We start from the raw sequence: 17908 nt of genomic DNA, 5'->3' as shown, positions 1-17908 counted from the left end.
TCACAGGAAAGCAACAAAAGACGATAGAAATGTGAAATCTGCACCAAATAAAATGAAAACTCTCCCAGTTTCATACCTATTCAGTGCAGTTAGATGTGGGCTCATGCACAGATTTTTTAGGGCTCCTTAGGTAGCTATCCCGTATAGCCTCTACAGATTCGTCACTGACTGATGGCCTACCGTAATGGGGTTTCTCCACCAAACTGCTGGTTTCCTTTAACTGCTTATCCCACCAGGTAATGTCATTCCTATGTGGTGGCACTTTGCCAATATTCACGTTGCACTTTGGTAATGGATTTAAATTTAGCGAGCCACAGAACACACTGTACTTTTCTAGTTACCGTCCACATCTCGACTGACATGGCTGTGGGCTGCTCCATTGTATACATGGTGTTAGGTCATCATCTGTGCATGCGCACATGCTGCCACAACATTCTACAGAAACTGGGAGGGTTTTCCTTTTATTTGGTGCAGATTTCACATTTCTATCATCTTTTGTTGCTTTCCTGTGACCGGTCAAAAGTGCACCATGACTTTACGGACACACTGTAAATACAAGAAAGTCAGACTGTGGTCTTATTGAACAATCAACTCAATTCTGTAAAGAATTCTTTCTTTAGCAATTATGAGGATGGTATACAATAGAAGACTAGTCTACCTAGTTGTTTTGAATTTCAAAACTATGTAATGGCTTTCTGTACAGACAAGAGAATGCAACCTTATAGAAAATGGCTCTAATTCTTATATACGATGTGGAATTTTAAACATGTAGATCTATGACTTACTTATATGTAATCACTGAACCATCTATTACAATGTGTAATTCAGGAATTTTAAAGGTATGTTATAAGTGACAAAAAAAATTAGGAACACATTCCTTTAAAAATCACATTGTGATCAGTTCCTCAAAAAAATTGAAGACTGTTGATAAAAATATTAATAAGAATTATTTAAATGAGCTTGCAATAGTATCAAGTATCAAGATGGGCATACCTATTTTCCCTGCTTAACTCTCTTCTATAAATTACCTGCTTGTTTAAAGAACTTTTTTAAAGTGCAAAGCAAAATCTACCAGATATTAATAAGATAAACATTGTTATTAAAATCTAGTAGCAATCAATAAAGACTTGAAAAATGAGTATTTGTACATTTAAAATTAATATTAAAATTAAACATTTCAAGTATTAAGCTTTTTTTTCAAGTATTACTTTTAATTATCACTATAGAAACCAGCATTATAGACCTTCTTTAACATATGCATTTATTAAAACATGACATTTGGTGTCAGTAAGAATGATAACCCAAACAGCACAAAATCAAGTGGCCTATGTAATTTTCTATACAAGTAGCACTATGATATTTTTTTCTTTATAATCTATTCTTATGTATTGAGAAACTCTAATAGAAAGCCCTTGCATTCCTCAGTAATAAAATTGTTGAAATTCTGCCATGGCCCTAATCATATGTGATGCTTGCTGTTTTGTTTTAGTATTTATATGTGAGTTATTTCACATTTGTTTTATACTGTACAACCAACTCAAAATGTAGACACATTTGTTTTATGTGTTTTGAATTTTATTTCTTCCATTTGTGATGATATGGATGGCCCTTAAGAGCATTATGATAAGTAGGATTAAGTCAGACAAAAAAAGACAAATACATAATACCATCTTTGGGGGGGAGCCAATCTTATAGAAACAGAGGCTAGATTGTTGGTTACCAAGGGCTGTGGTGGAGTAATTAGAGATACTGATGAAAGGGTACAGACTTGCAGTTAGAAGATGAAAACATTCTGGAGAAATAATGCACAAAATAGGGATTATTGTCAAATACACTCTATTACAAATTTCAAAGATACTGAGAGACTAGACCTTAAAGATTTCACTACAAAAAATATAAAACAGAATTATGAGAGGTGACGATGATGCTAGCTAGCTACTGCTGTGGGGGCAAGCATATTCCAATATATAAATGTATCAAATCAAAACACTGCACACCCTAAACTTACAAAATGTAATATGGAGATTATATCTCAATAAGTAAATAAATAAATTTATACTTCTTGTAGTGATTGTGAAATTATTTTAACAAAAGCCCTCTTAGGAACCATCAAATCAATCAGTTTGTATTGAGCGAGGTGTTCTGTGAATTACTCTTCTTTGGATACCTGCATTTACTTGCCCTATAATTACTCCTTGTTTCCATTTCATTTCTTTCTATAGGATTTCCTGTTCCAAATTTCCAGAACCAGATTACCTCTATGTAGCTTCAGGAGTAATAATCAAAATCATGATATGGTTAGTTGTTGACCAGAAGAAATTTTCAGTATTAAAACTTTAGACTATCTAACACTATTTCTCATACCACAAGAAGCCACAAGTAAAAACTAGATATCTACAAAATTTACTCTAGCATATTGTAATTCACCTACTAATATTATATTTTTAAAAAAATAAAAAAAAATAAGATAGTGTGCCTACCTTGGGTGGTACATACAATGCAATATACAGATCAGGGGTCCCCAAACTTTTTACACAGGGGGCCAGTTCACTGTCCCTCAGACCGTTGGAGGGCCAGACTATAAAAAAAAAACTATGAACAAATCCCTATGCACACTGCACATACCTTATTTTAAAGTAAAAAACAAAACGGGAACAAATACAATATTTAAAATAAAGAACAAGTAAATTTAAATCAACAAACTGACCAGTATTTCAATGGGAACTATGCTCCTCTTACTGACCACCAATGAAAGAGGTGCCCCTTCCAGAAGTGCTGCGAGGGCCAGATAAATGGCCTCAGGGGGCCGCATGTGGCCCGCGGGCCGTAGTTTAGGGACCCCTGATATAGATGATATATCATAAAATTGTGCAATTGAAACCTGTATAATTTTATTAACCAATGTCACTCCAACAAATATAATTTAAAATGGTAAAACACACACACACACACACACACACACACATTTAAAATAAAAAATATAGGCCCTGGCCGGTTGGCTCAGTGGTAGAGCGTCGGCCTGGCATGCAGGAGCCCCGGGTTCGATTCCCAGCCAGGGCACACAAGAGAAGCGCCCATCTGCTTCTCCACCCCTCCCCCTCTCCTTCCTCTCTGTCTCTCTCTTCCCCTCCCACAGCCAAGGCTCCATTGGAGCAAAAAGATGGCCCCAGGGGCTGGGGATAGCCCCATGGTTTCTGCCTCAGGTGCTAGAGTGGCTCTGGTCGCAACAGAGCAATGCCCTGGATGGGCAGAGCATCGTCCCCTGGTGGGCATGCTGGGTGGATCCCAGTCAGGCCTATGCGGGAGTCTGACTGCCTCCCCGTTTCCAGCTTCAGAAAAATACAAAAAATAAAATAAAATAAAATAAAATAAAAATAATCAGGGACAAATGTTTCCAGGCCAAGATGCCAGAAATAAGATAGAGTTAAGAAGAATACTTCTGGGTAAAACTGGACAAAGGATCACCCTCTTTGAGAATGCCTGTGACAATGAAAGTTGACCCCTAGGATTATATGTAAAAGAAAGTGATAATACCCCTGAACTGATGTGTATACTGAATTGCCTCACCCTTAACTTCTGCTATTCCATCTTAAGACACCATTTTGTAATTAGAATTGGGGAGTTGATGGCAACTCTTAAAAGTTTTTATGGGCTAGGTCCTTGAAATTGAGTTAGAAATGAATGCAAACCAGAAAGTGCAAGAACTTTCTCTTGGGGACTGAAGGTGCATAAGTCAGAGTGTGTTTCTGATTAGAGTCACGCTAGCTTGATTAGACATATTGTTCATAAAAGCAAACAACTACATTTGCCATCTAAATATATCCTTAAATAATTTTTTATTCTGTTTAGAGAACAAAAGTTAAACTACAAAGAAACTGACCTTTCAGAATCACACAAATACAATATTCAATAGAATAATTCCAGGTTCTGTTATTACATTGATAGTTGATACTCCCAATATTATCATCGAAAGTGTTTATTTTTTAAATGAAAATTTAGAATCAGTTTTATCTTTCTAGATAGCTTCTAATCTTTAGAGCTATTTTTTTCTTTTTTTGCAAAAGAACTATGAAAATAAATTTAAGATGATACTTGGCTTTACCTATTGTATCAGAAACACTATTGCAAAAATGTATTATTATGGAGTTACACAAGATGTAAATTTTACCAGGTGTTTGAGAGAAAAATCATAGTTTAGTATTCTTGGAATATTCATTTAATGACATACTTTATCATTTGTTATGACACAGAAAGAAAATTATAATGAAGTAATGGTATGTTAATATAAAGCATTTATTATGTTGGAGAAAGTATATATAAATTATGCTTTAATGTTAATAAGTGCTAAAACTTATACAACTACATAAAATTCTTGAAGATTGCAAACATTATGAACAGCATTATCAATTATCTTCCCAACATGTTAGACGTATTTATTCATCAAGAGTAAAATCTGATGTAAGAATAGTGTAACTCTGTCAAAGTTGATTTATATAGATTTTAGTATAAACCAGAATCATTACAGAGGACTAAAAGATTCTCACCCAAATGTTGTTTAATATTAGGAACAAAACAGTATTACATGGGGTTGTTTGATATTTCACATGGAATGCTTCATCTTCTAGCGATTATGGGAAGCATACAAACATAAAAAAGTGACAGAGTGATAAATTTGGATTTGCAGACAAGTTTAGACATTATGTAGGCAATAGATAAGTCAGCAACCTGTGGCAAGAATATTACATATGTAAAGTTTGCATTTATTATGAAATGCTAACTAAATAAACAGCATGTCTTAGTTTACTCGGGTGCTTGAATACCAAAATTTAAACTGTAGATTTCAAAATGACTCATTTATATTTGCATGTAATGTTTTGTTTTACATTCAGTGGTAAAAATATGAACAGAGTTTTCTTGGGAACAAGGATATAAACTGTCTGACAGGAAAGCTATTTTTACTCGCAATGTTAGTACCAGTAAACTTTAATTAATTCGAAACACATTTATGAAGATGTTGACTTGGACAAGGGTCAAATTCAAAGCAGCACAAATTAAACAATTCTTTATTTTACCTATAGTCTTAATCTGTGATTTTGGCAACAACCCAAACAGATATTAGTTGATATAGTAAAAATATAATTTTCAGACATCAAATTCATGATGGAGATAGTGGTTTAATCCATGCATCTGCTCACTTCCTCACACTGAGAACTTATTTTATTAGCTATTCTTAGTTATTTACAAGTGTGGGTTGGCTCATTTTTACTAGGTTTATATTTGAGATGCAATTGCTTTACAACCTAGAACCACCAAATGAAACTCAGGAAACAGATGGCATTTCTCTCTTGGCACTTTCAATGTGCAAAGTATTTTTGAAATATTTTTGTTTCTCTGTCCAGAATCACCTGAAAATTTAGGTCATTCTTCTTAATATTGGGTTGTAGTTTAGATACCTCTACTTTTAATAATATAAAATAATTTAAGTCAAATAAATTGGACTATGTTTAAGAAGCAAATAATATATTCAAAGAGATTACAAAAGCAACCCTCTTTGTCCCCATCACTTACAATTCACATGTTTGAAGATAAGTTTCAGAGAATCTAATTTTCATAGTTGATGTAGTTTAACTCTTTGAGTGGTACGAACGTTCATGTATGTCCTCGTGCTTCCTGATCATCCAGAGTATGATCAAATTATTTTAAAGATGTGTAAAGCAACATTAAAAAAAGGCAAACGTATGTTCTCCTTGTTTCCATAAATTGGTTATCAAACAAACATGATTTTAAGTTAATAAAACTGGAACTGGAACTAATTTCATTTTTTGAAAAAATACTCACTCCTAGGGGTCAGCGAGCATGAAAAAAACTCACTACTCAAAGGGTTAAGAAACAAAGATTTTTGTTTCTGAGAAATCTCTGTTTCATGTTAATGCTTATTACAATTTATGAAAAAAATGAAATTACCTAAATCTGTATGAATTTACATAACTTGAATTTAATCTCTTTTTTGTAATTGTTCTACATTATGACATATTTGTGTCAGATTGATGATAAATACTTTAAAGTGATTTTTTTTAGTTTTATTGAGATGCAATTGGCATCTAATATTATGTAAGTTTAAGATGCAACATGATATATATTGCATCTTATATTTATATATGCATCTTATATATATATGGTAATGATAATCACAATAAGGTTAGTTAACATTTCCAACACCTCACAAAATTATAATGTTGTTTTTTTTGGTCTCTCTTAGCAACTTTCAGGTATATACTACAGTAGTGTTCACAGTACCATGCGGTATATTAGAGCCCTAAGAATACAATCATCTTAAAACTGGAAGGCTGTACAATTTGATCTCTTTCTCCCCCTTCTCATTCCCTCTGGGCCCAGGCTACTGCAGCTCTACTCAAGAGCCTTGGTAAATGGCAATGGATATGGAAAGAAGAGGAAGGATTAACAACATAGTTTGATAAAAAAATCCATGCTATTCATTAATTAAATATTGAAATTGAGAGAAACAAAAACATTACATATAATATTAATTTGTGGTTTCTTCCAAGCAAAGTTAATAACTGTAAGACTGTTTCGAAGAAAAACCATCTTACAAAATGACTGATAGCGATAGGGATACCCACCGTCTGTATCGGGTAACATTTCTGGTTGTAGCAGACCGTCATTCTGCTGACCCCTTCTGTCCATGGGCAGATATAACGTTGCTCTTAGTAGGGTTCCATACAAAGCCAGAGCCCTGACTGCCATGTCTACAGGATGTATTCAATTACACAGATGGACTAGGCTAACATGTGTACTGGATACTCTAATTGTGAAGCACAAGTAGCTAGACATTTTACAGACCAAACCAATGTTTTGTGATCTCTATCACATCAAACACCGTGTGACTTCACTTAGTGCTATGATACAGGTACTGTATCGTACACACTGCAATACCCTTGTGGGCTGACTCTCCAACTCTGCAAGATGGCTGTTTGATACCTTCTTCTCTTTCTCTATAATTTCTCTCTTCTGCTCTCAATTATTGCCTTCGTCTCAAACTTCGGTGATAAAATAGAAACAATCACTTACAACTGGTTTGTTACCAACCAGTATGTTACCCTGCCTGAAGCTGTCCCTGCTCTTATTGCCCTAGATTCTCAAGAATAGTTTCCTAGCAGTCCTATCTTTCTTAAGCTTCAGAAACACTCTTCTTCTCTGTCATTTCCTACAGTATATAACTCTGCTATTAAATGTCCCATCTTAATAAATAATTCAACAATGATTTCGCTAAAATCCCCTATACCTTCAGTTCCCTCTGCCCTTCCCTCACATCTCTATTTTCTCGCAGTCACATAGCACTTTTAACATTTGCTAAATTAACTGTCACCTCCTCTTCTCCTTCCATTCATGCAGTAGAATAATTTTGAAATACTGTAGTTATACAAATTCAACCAAATTTCTCTAAATGAATTCACTGGGTATCTTCCACTGGCTAAATCAAGTCACTGTTGTCTTGATTTTATTTCACCTCATGGCAGCATTCCATGCAGTGTGTGTGTGGGTGCAGGTATTCATTTGCAATACCTCATCTCATGTCTTTCTTTTCTTCCAATGTCACTAGTCAGTCCCATTCATATGAATTTGTCAACCAACTCCCAGTTGCTCAACAATCAAGTTACCATTCATGATATTCTCATCTCTACTTATGTTATCAACTAAGAGCATCTCACCTATGGTCATGCCCTGCATGCTCACTACATGCCAATAACTCTCATATTCACAATTCAGTCCTCATTCCCTGCTCTGGGAACCTTTTCCCAGAACATGGCATGACTGGTCTCTTTGTATCATTCCCTTCAAAGATCACCTCCTAAAATTAAAATGTCCCTACCTCCTCCAGTCAGTTAATTGTTATCATCATACTTTTTCTATACCTAACACTTTTCAACATAGAGTGTCAAATACTATCTTGTTTATTTTAAAAAGTTTTTTATGCCCTGGCTGGTTGGCTCAGTGATAGTGTGTCGGCCCAGCGTGTGGAAGTTCCGGGTTCAATTCCCGGCCAGGGCACACAGGAGAAGCGCCCATCTGCTTCTCCACCCTTCCCCCTCTCCTTTCTCTCTGTCTCTTTTCCCCTCCCACAGCCAAGGCTCCATGGGAGCAAAGTTGGCCCAGGAGCTGAGGATGGCTCTATGGCCTCTGCCTCAGGCTCTAGAATGGTGCTGGTTGCTGTGGAGCAATGCCCCACATGGGCAGAGCATCATCCCCTGATGGGCAGAGCATCATCCCCTGATGGGCGTGTATTAGAAAAATACAAAAAAAAATTATTTATTGCTTGTGTTATAACTAAAACATGTTTCATACTAGTGATTATCTCATAGATATTTTTTGCAACTGAATCCCCAGTTTCAAAGGAAAGTTCTTAGAACAGTTTAAATCAATAATACATGCTTGTTGAAGAAGAAGGATGAGAAGAATGAAGAAGAGGAGGAGGCAGAGGAGGAGGCAGATCAATGGGGAGGAAATGTGTCATTGCCCGCCTATCAAGTAGAACAACATTAATGTGTCATTTAAATCTAATGGTAATTGGTCTTGATACATATTACACAGCTAAATTTGTTTATACTGTAGTTAAAAACTTATGTTCTGAATACATGTAGAAAGAGGTCTTTAAATTGCTACCTGGAATGTGAAAAAACAAAGAAACAGGAAAATATACAATGCGATATACATTTTTAGACTCGCTAATGAATCAAATGTTCAGATAAGACAGGTTTTGAGTGTGGAAGCAAAATTTTAAATGACCATTATTGAATCATATTTAAGTTCATCACATTAGCAAATTGTATAAATAAAATTTCATTCCTTCTTGTGTTATCAAATTTTTCTGACTCAGTGAATAAGTGGACAAATTTAGCTTAGACACACTATAATTTTCCCTCTGTTGGAAAAACATTTTCAATTCCCTGAGTTGTCAATTCTTATATCTAATGAAAAGCACCTTTTTCTACATGTATTATATTTTTAATTTTTATAGAAAGTTTAAGATTGGGTTGAGAAAAGAACTTGGAAATGGACACAGCTTTACAGAAGTATTCAGCCCACTCATTTTGTGTTTACTCTTCCTGCTCCATGATTTGATGCACAGAGAAGTCTGGTCTTGTCAATTGACTTCTCCTATTTTTACAGGCATATCTTTTAAGATGGCTGGTTTTTTTTTCTGGGATACAAAAAGTATATTTTGTCTTGTAGAATAAATTCTTACATAGAAGAAACTAGTAATTAAACAAGCTGAAGAGTCTTATCGATCCCTCAAATAAACAATGTTTAACCTTTTCCCTACTGCTTTGAAGACTGAGTATATATTTTAAGAAGACTAATAATTTATCAATATATAGCACCACAGCTTACAAAATTTCAATAGTTTAATTTTTCAAATATTTTACTTAACATGCTGGTAAAAGGAAGTGCAAATGTAGAATTTTCAAATCCTTCACTTCCAGACGCTCAAAATCTCAAATTTGTTTTCACTGTTAATATATGTTTGATGGAAATCAATAATCAATACCTTCTGGAGACATCTCTGGTACAGTGGCCTCATAAGGTTCATCTGGGAATTTCGGTTCGTTGTCATTGATGTCTGTGACTCTGATGACAAACTCAGACTCGGGCTCCACAGCCCTTCCGGTGGCGACGTTTATCACCTGGGCTCTCAGAGTGTAAGAGGCCTGTTCCTCTCTGTCAAGTTTCTGAACCGCAGTGATGCCACCTGTTCTCTCATCAATGACAAAAAGAGTTCCAGCCCCATCTCCAAAGAGCTTGTACTGGAAAGAGTTGTTTCCATTGTCTAGGTCAGACCTCACCTGCAAGTGCAAAGAGGGATCATTCAGTGTCTAGACACGTCAAAATGGACAAGTCAATTTCAACAATTTTATTTATTTTTTTGTCCATTTTTGCCAAGTAAATAATTCCTAATAACTCCCATATTACATTAAATAAGGTACATTATTGCTTTTAAGATTGAATTCTATCACCAAGGATATTCTACTTGATCTTCAAACATACCCATTCTTCTTTGTGCTCTCATTATTTTTATTTCTTAAAAGCAAATAATTCTGTTTATAATTCATAGTGTTAATGTAATTTTGAATTTTATATATAGAAACAAGGATTATTATGGAATAGATAAAATGGGTTGTATGGTTTCTTTATATTTAAATTATTTTCACATAAAGAGGAAAGCCTAGCATAAACTCCTAATTATTGTGAATCTTGGGTTTTCTTGTTTCATCACTTCTGAATATGCCTTCCTTCAAAGTAAGAACTTCCCTGAAATTTTACAAAATTAGCCAAGAAATGCAATCTTAAATTCAGACCTTTTCTGATAGCTCCAGGTAGAATGTATTATTCTGGACCAATTAATACATTTTTTGTATGTGATTGGGAAGAATATCTGAAGATATCTAAAATGACTCATTTTAATAACATGTTGAATACCGCTGCCATGCAGTAAAAGAAACAAATGGGTACCAGTAACAAAAAGATAATTAAAAAAGTTCTAGCTCTTTTAATTTGATAATCCTTCATTATCATAAAATAAAACAAAGTCGTCATTACCTAATGATAAGAAATTAAGGAGCCTGACCAGGTGGTTGCGCAGTGGATAGAGCATTGGACTGGGATGCAGAAGACCCAGGTTTGAGACCCCGAGGTCACCAGCTTGAGCGCAGGCTCATATGGTTTGAGCAAAGTTCACCAGCTTGGACCCAAGGTCACTGGCTTGAGCAAGGGTTTACTGGGTCTGCTGAAGGCCCACGGTCAAGGCACATATGAGAAAACAATCAATAAACAACTAAGGTGTTGCAATGAAAACCCAATGATTGATGCTTCTCATCTCTCTCTGTTCCTGTCTGTCTGTCCCTATCTATCCCTCTTTCTGACTCTTGCTCTGTCTCTGAAAAAAAAATAATTAAGGGAAACAAATGTCCTGTCAAATAACTATATCTAAATGAAAGCAAAGCACAACCACTGGTTTTCAAATATCATTTTGATGTAGTTTGAAAATTTTATTCAATATTAGAATAAAAACAAGTCAAATTTAGTAAGAAATACATGCATCTCAAGTATATTTATAAGGTAATTTTTATAGATCAGTGCACGTGATCTTTTTAAGGCCCCATATTTAAGTAAAAATAGCAAAAATATTTTTGAACATCTACCTCTTAATGTCACAAGATGTATTAGTTAAACACATTTCAATTAGATGGATGCTAGCATTATAAAATGTGTATATTGCCATTCAAAAAACATTTTCTCAATTAAGCAGTTATTATCAATTTGGAAAATCAAAAATCTTTAAATTTTTACTGAATTGTGTTTCTAAACTTAAAATCACTTTTTTTTTTTTAATTTTATTTATTCATTTTAGAGAGGAGAGAGAAAGGGAGAGACAGAGAGAGAAGGTGGGGAGGAGCTGGAAGCATCAACTCCCATATGTGCCTTGACCAGGCAAGCCCAGGGTTTTGAACCGGCGACCTCAGCATTTCCATGTTGACGCTTTATCCACTGCGCCACCACAGGTCAGGCAACTTAAAATCACTTTTAAAAAATAGTTCAGGAAGAAAATTATGTCGGACACTTCAGCTACGTGTTACTTTTACTAGCTATTTAACAACAGGCACCTAAATGTTCATTATTACTCTCTTTGAATGAGGTATCTGTATGTTCTGCATGTTGTTTAAGCCTAATGAGGTCATTTAAAAAAAATCTGGTTGAATATTTTCATAAATACGCTTACAGAATGACAAAATAGGACAAATGGCAAAACCAACTGTCGTGTGAAAGACAAGCAAAAAGGGGATTTGTGTACGGAGCAGAAAAATAGACACTAGGAAATGGGACCAACTCACTAAAAGCCACCAACCCGTGTTAGTCTGTCCTCTTTCAATGAACCGAGAGACTATGGAGCTCAGCGGAGTCCACTGCACATGTGGCTGGACTGACTCCATTAGGTAGTGGACACTTTAGTATGGACCTCATAGGTGGCATCTTGTCTGTGATCTGCCTGCATCATCTTAGAATATAAAAAGGGATGAGAAATATTACTTGCAGGGCACACACACACTCACACACACGGGCACACACATATTGAAATATATTTGCCTAAGATCTAATCTAAGCCTCTGGTTAAATGTGCTCATGTACACTGGGTGATGGAAGAGATAGATAACTCCTATAGAATCTGGACATCAGGCTAACACGGCAGCTCTCCTAAAAGGACTAGGGGAAAAAAGGTTAATGAATTTTGAGTGCTTTACCCTTTGGGCCCAATTAAATTTTAGTGCTGGTTAATTAGCAGTTAAACTTACTTCAGTTCAGTCATCTCAAGATAGAGCTTTACAGAAAGGGACATGATATTGTAATTACCTCTGTTTAAAGAAAATCAAAGAACAATAAAAACCAAAAGCATAAATAGAACGTGTTCTTTCTCATTAAGAAAATTCTCTTAAAATAAATTCTTATAGGAAAGTGAAAATAATTACTCTTTGTACTTCAACTTCACTAATCAAGTGAAGTATGTAGGCTCTTGAAGCTACTCAACTGTAAAAGGATTTGGTATTAATCTGTTCCATTAAAAATTAACGAGGGTATATCAACACCTACTTAGCATAGTAGAACATCAGGCTAAATACTGCAGTGATGTTATTGTTCTGTTACTATTCTCAGTGTAGTTGCTTTGATCCATTACCAAAAATAACACCATTACATTTCCAGATGTTGACAATGAGGGCTGCATTTTTATATGGGAGACTAAAGCAAAATTTGAAAACCAGGTTTTTCCTTTCTTTCTCAAGCTCTGGTGGATACTTCAGGTATTAACAAATCTGAACAATTAACAATGCTGGTGTTTGAGGTTTTTTTCATGGCTCTACTGAGAAAATTCATTTACTTAGATTCATACAATGTTACTTCCTATCACAGTTTCAGAAAATCAGTACCTGGCCAACAAATTGACTGGTATTATTCATTTCCTCTTGTACAAAAAACCGCTGCCACATCCAGCCACGCTTAGGTCGCCAATGAGACCCCCCTGGGCGCCTTACACCCTCTGTTTCCTGGGTTTCTGTCGCTGTCAGGCAAGGCAGTAGGAGAGGAATCCCCAGCACAAGAGGCAGCAATAAGCAACCATTCATTCTGCCCCTTGGAGGCAAGCTGCTTGATCCTCTTCACAAGAAACAATACGTTGCAAATGAAAATCTTATGCTTCTCTAGAATCTTTTCAGTTCTTAAACATCATTCATATCCCTAAAGAACAAGACACAAAACAGAATTTGCCAATTTTAAAAATAACATTTTCTCACATAATTGCTCAAGTAAAGATTCAACTCATGCATCTGTAAAAAATGGAAAATATACATATAATTTATGTTTCAATTAGACTGGTTAATTATATTTTGTGTCAGCCACAACTTGAACGGGGTAATGAGACGCTTCTGCTCAGACACCTTCCAGGGGAAGCTGTGGTCAAATGTGCCTGGGTTGCAAGATTGCTCTGGTATCTCTTGATTGACAGTGGACATTGAGATAGACTTTTCTTTCTTTCTTTTTTTTATATGCTTATTTCTTCTATTCCATCTCAGTTAAAAAACAGAAACAACACAAAACAAAACAAAACAAAACAAGAAACTTTCCCATTAAAGCAATAAATAGTCAAGCCAACAAGGAAAAACTGATATTTCTCCTCTTTTTCAACAGAAATATATGTTTCCTCATACAATTTTCTGAACTATCGTTTTATGTAGTGTTAAATAAATAAAATGACAATGCACGTGAATTCCCAGATAATTTGATAATTACTTCTGCTGATGTTAAAAAACACTGTGAATAGAGACTCTGTGCAAGATATTTACCATTTTATACTATGAAAGATAAGATATGGAATATTTTTTATCTTGTCAAAGAAATAATATGGTTTAAAGCCATAGAATTCCTATTTCTATTAGGAGTTTTCTTTATGATCTTCTTCTGAGTGTTCCTATATTTATGCACATATATTGAGAGATATTTTAGGTCTTTGGCTCTTGTTAGGAAGAGTGTGAAAAAGCACCTACTTAAGAAAGAATGTGCCTGACCTGTGGCGGCGCAGTGGATAAAGCATCGATCTGTAAATGCTGAGGTTACCGGTTCGACACCCTGGGCTTGCCTGGTCAAGGCACATATGGGAGTTGATGCTTCCTGCTCCTCCCCCTTCTCTCTCTCTCTCTCTCTCTCTCTCTCCCCTCTCTCTAAAAATCAATAAATAAAATATTTTAAAAAAAGAAAGAATGCATTGTCAGAAATGTGGATGGTGTGGTTTGTCTATATTACCTTCAAGCCAATATATCCTTTGTTATAAGTTTACTTAACAAAGGTCATAATGAAATTCAGCTGAGGTGAAAATTAAAGATAAATTTCATCCTTATAGCCTGACCTGTGGTGGCGCAGTGGATAAAGCGTCGACCTGGAAATGCTGAGGTCGCCGGTTCAAAACCCTGGGCTTGCCTGGTCAAGGCACATATGGGAGTTGATGCTTCCAGCTCCTCCCCCCTTCTCTCTGTCTGTCTCTCTGTCTCTCTCTCTCTCTCCCTCTCCTCTCTAAAGTGAATAAATTAAAAAAAAATTCATCCTTATATTGACTATTTGAAATTCAAAGTAATGTCTGTTGTTCAGAAATTAACTATGTATATTTAATAGCTAGTGAAAAATGAAAACATATGAACATGTGGTTTCCTTTATGGGAAGATATTTTGCATAAATTTGGAAAATCACTAACAGTAACATTAAGTACCCTTATAATGTTGAACATGTGAGCCAACATAATGCATTAATAAAAATATAAGTAAATATAAATTTTTATTTTTGTTTTATTAATATTTTTAAAATGGTTCTACTGTTTATACATCAATAACAACGTGTTGCAAGATAAATGATATGAAGAAGTAACATTTATGATGATAATGGCACAAATGATAGATGTAGAAAAAAAATTCTGGTAGTCAACATCTTACAGATAAAGTGATATAACAGCAACTCAAGTAGACTGCTCTGACAAGTGACCAATATGTATCAACATGAACTATTGATGCATATAATAACATCTCTAGCCACTCCATGGGAGACATTTTGAATCGCAAAACATGAAAACAGGACACACAGCTTCCAACAGAAACGGTTGGAACATTTCTATGGGGTGAGCTGAATAAAGGTTAACTGTCATTCTCTGGAAAATAATACACCAATTGATAAATAGAAATAAGACAATTAGCCTGACCAGGCGGTGGCGCAGTGGATAGAGCGTCGGACTGGGATGCGAACGACCCAGGTTCGAGACCCTGGGGTTGCCAGCTTGAGCGCAGGCTCATCTGGCTTGAGCAAAAAAGCTCACTACCATGGACCCAAGGTCACTGGCTCGAGCGGGGGGTTACTCAGTCTGCTGAAGGCCCACGGTCATGGCACATATGAGAAAGCAACCAAGGAACAACTAAGGGGTCGCAACAAAAAACTGATGATTGATGCTTCTCATGTCTCTCTGGTCCTGTCTATTGTCCCTGTCTATCCCTCTCTCTGACTCTCTCTCTGTCCCTGTAAAAAAAAATAATAATAATAAAAAAGAAATAAGACAATTAATTCCTTCTCCTACTCACCATTGGAAAAAAAATAACATCTCAAAATAATTATGCTGAGTAATAAAAGCTTGACAAAAAATTCATATTTTATGTTTCCATTAATATATCTTTCTAGAAATAGAAACCTATCACAACGATAGAAAGCAGATTAGTAGTGAGAGAGAGTGGAGTTGAGAAAGGAAAAGGAAGGATGACCAGGGAACACTGCACGTGGATGGCTCTGTGCTTTATCTTGATTGAGGCCATGGTCTCACATAAGTAAAAATACGTTTAACCTGGAAACTAACAGATATTTTTTTCTCCTTTATGCAGTGAAGAACCTTCAAATTTGTCCACTGGGAGGCAAATATAAATTGAATTAATTAGAAAAAAATTATGAAAAAAGAAAGTTAAAATTAGGGCAATATATAATACAAGTATACAAGTGTTTCAAAATTAGAAGACTGTGTCCTACGAGGTTATGGTCATAAATAGATTGCATAAACTAAGTCAATGGTAAAGAAAAATGACATGCAGAATTTACCATGATGAGCACCATGACAGTAGGGAGAGAAACAATCTAAAACAATCTGAAGATATATATATATATATATATATATATATATATATATATATATATATATATATATTCTGAAGCATATATATATATCAAACAATGACACTCACTAAATCTGGGTGATTTTTCTATTATATGTTATATTTTTCAGGTGATGTGTATGATTGAAGTATTTCACAATTAAATCAAAATTTAAAAGTCAAAATACAATTGTATTATCCTAAATCATAATAGAACAGCTCTGAGTACCCTTTCATTTGAACATTTTTGTATGTAGATACAAGAATGAAATAGTAACAGTAACGATGTCTGAATGATGAAATAATGTGGCTTCGTTTATACTCTTCTACATTCTACATTTTCCATAATGGTCAGAAAATATACTCTTCTATTTCAGGGGAAAAGAAAACATTTCAAATAATGGTCCACTTGTGATTGAAGAGTGTTGGCAGCTGTCAACAGTGCCAGACTGAGAAATACTCAGGCTGAGGCCCGGCTAATAAGGAAAAACGCTCTCAATTAGTATTCTGAGATGATCCCTAGAGAAACAAGCGGGATATTTTTGCCCTACACCTGCAATCTTGGACCTATTTTCCAATCAGGTGGATACCTGGATAAAAACCTACCTATTATTCTAAAATGGAAAAAGAATATCATGCTAATACTGTCTCTTGTTAGTGCATTAGATTTAATCTCATTGCCAGTATCTAAGCGTAATTATTTGAATTTTTCAAATAGAGTATAGAGTACATTATATGTTAAAAAATATAATGTATAACAATAAAATGGCTTTGGTATTAAAATATTATTACATAATAAAACAATTTTGCCTATATTAGAGTAACACTATTTTCATAAGCATCAAATGTTACATCCAAGAAGAATCACATGATTTTAGTATTGAAAATGTATTTCATCTAATGTATGACATACCCATATGAAGAAATTTATATCTAGAAATTTTAAGGAGCCTTTCCAATACCAAATAGTTACCTAACAGTAAAGGTAGGCATGGAAATCTAATCTCAAGAACACAGAACTATGCTTTACTGAACAGAAGAAAGAAAATTCACAGATATCTGATAGCATGCATGACATCTGTCGCTAGTAGTACACCTTTAAAAATTGAATAAAGATATATAAATTGCATTGTAATGTTTTGATAAGTCTTGAAACTAGACATTCAAAATGTTTTCCTTGATCTCCTTTTAGGAGACCTCCACCCCTCTTATTCTAAAGACTCGGGAGATTGTTAAAAAAAAAAAAAAAAAGAAGTCACAATGATGGATTTGGTGGTTGTGAAGGGGAAGATTAAAGTTGAAGCTGGGGAACTGTGGATGGGATAAATAAAGAAGCTTAATCCTATTTCTGATCTTTTAGAAGTCAAAGGAAACTTGGCAGACTCATAGAGTGACAGTCCATAAAGACTTTTAAATGGCTTTCTCAGAACTGCTAATAGGAAATCCGGAAAGAAGAGAGAGTAGATAGAGGCTACATTCCCCAAGTGAGAAGGGAGCAGTATTTCTGGACCCAAAACTGTAACCGTCTATGTACCCACTTTTCCTTCACAGACCTAGAATATAAAAGATCATTTTCTGTTTCATTTACAAATTCTCATTAAACATACTGTGCACATTTACTGTCACGAGTAAAAGCCATGTGCTACAGATAAAGCAACGTAAAGTCA

At 35.0% G+C, this 17908-nt stretch overlaps 1 protein-coding gene across 2 annotated transcripts in view; it reads right to left on the bottom strand.

Annotated features, from left to right (window-relative positions):
• Positions 1–17908, bottom strand: part of CDH19 (cadherin 19) — a 58378-nt gene that overhangs the window by 28658 nt on the left and 11812 nt on the right. For both annotated transcript variants that reach the window (XM_066353032.1, XM_066353033.1), the window contains exons 2-3: positions 12999–13305; positions 9569–9863 (exon numbers count right to left, since the gene is read on the bottom strand). In XM_066353032.1, the coding sequence (XP_066209129.1) occupies positions 9569–9863; positions 12999–13193 (490 nt within the window). In that variant the 5' untranslated portion in view covers positions 13194–13305. The remainder of the gene's footprint in view (positions 1–9568; positions 9864–12998; positions 13306–17908) is intronic.

The sequence above is a fragment of the Saccopteryx leptura genome, chromosome 11 (assembly GCF_036850995.1).
Source record: "Saccopteryx leptura isolate mSacLep1 chromosome 11, mSacLep1_pri_phased_curated, whole genome shotgun sequence".
Taxonomy (NCBI): Eukaryota; Metazoa; Chordata; class Mammalia; order Chiroptera; family Emballonuridae; genus Saccopteryx; species Saccopteryx leptura.
Note: the sequence above shows the minus strand (reverse complement) of the source record. Positions and strands in the feature narration are given on the sequence as shown.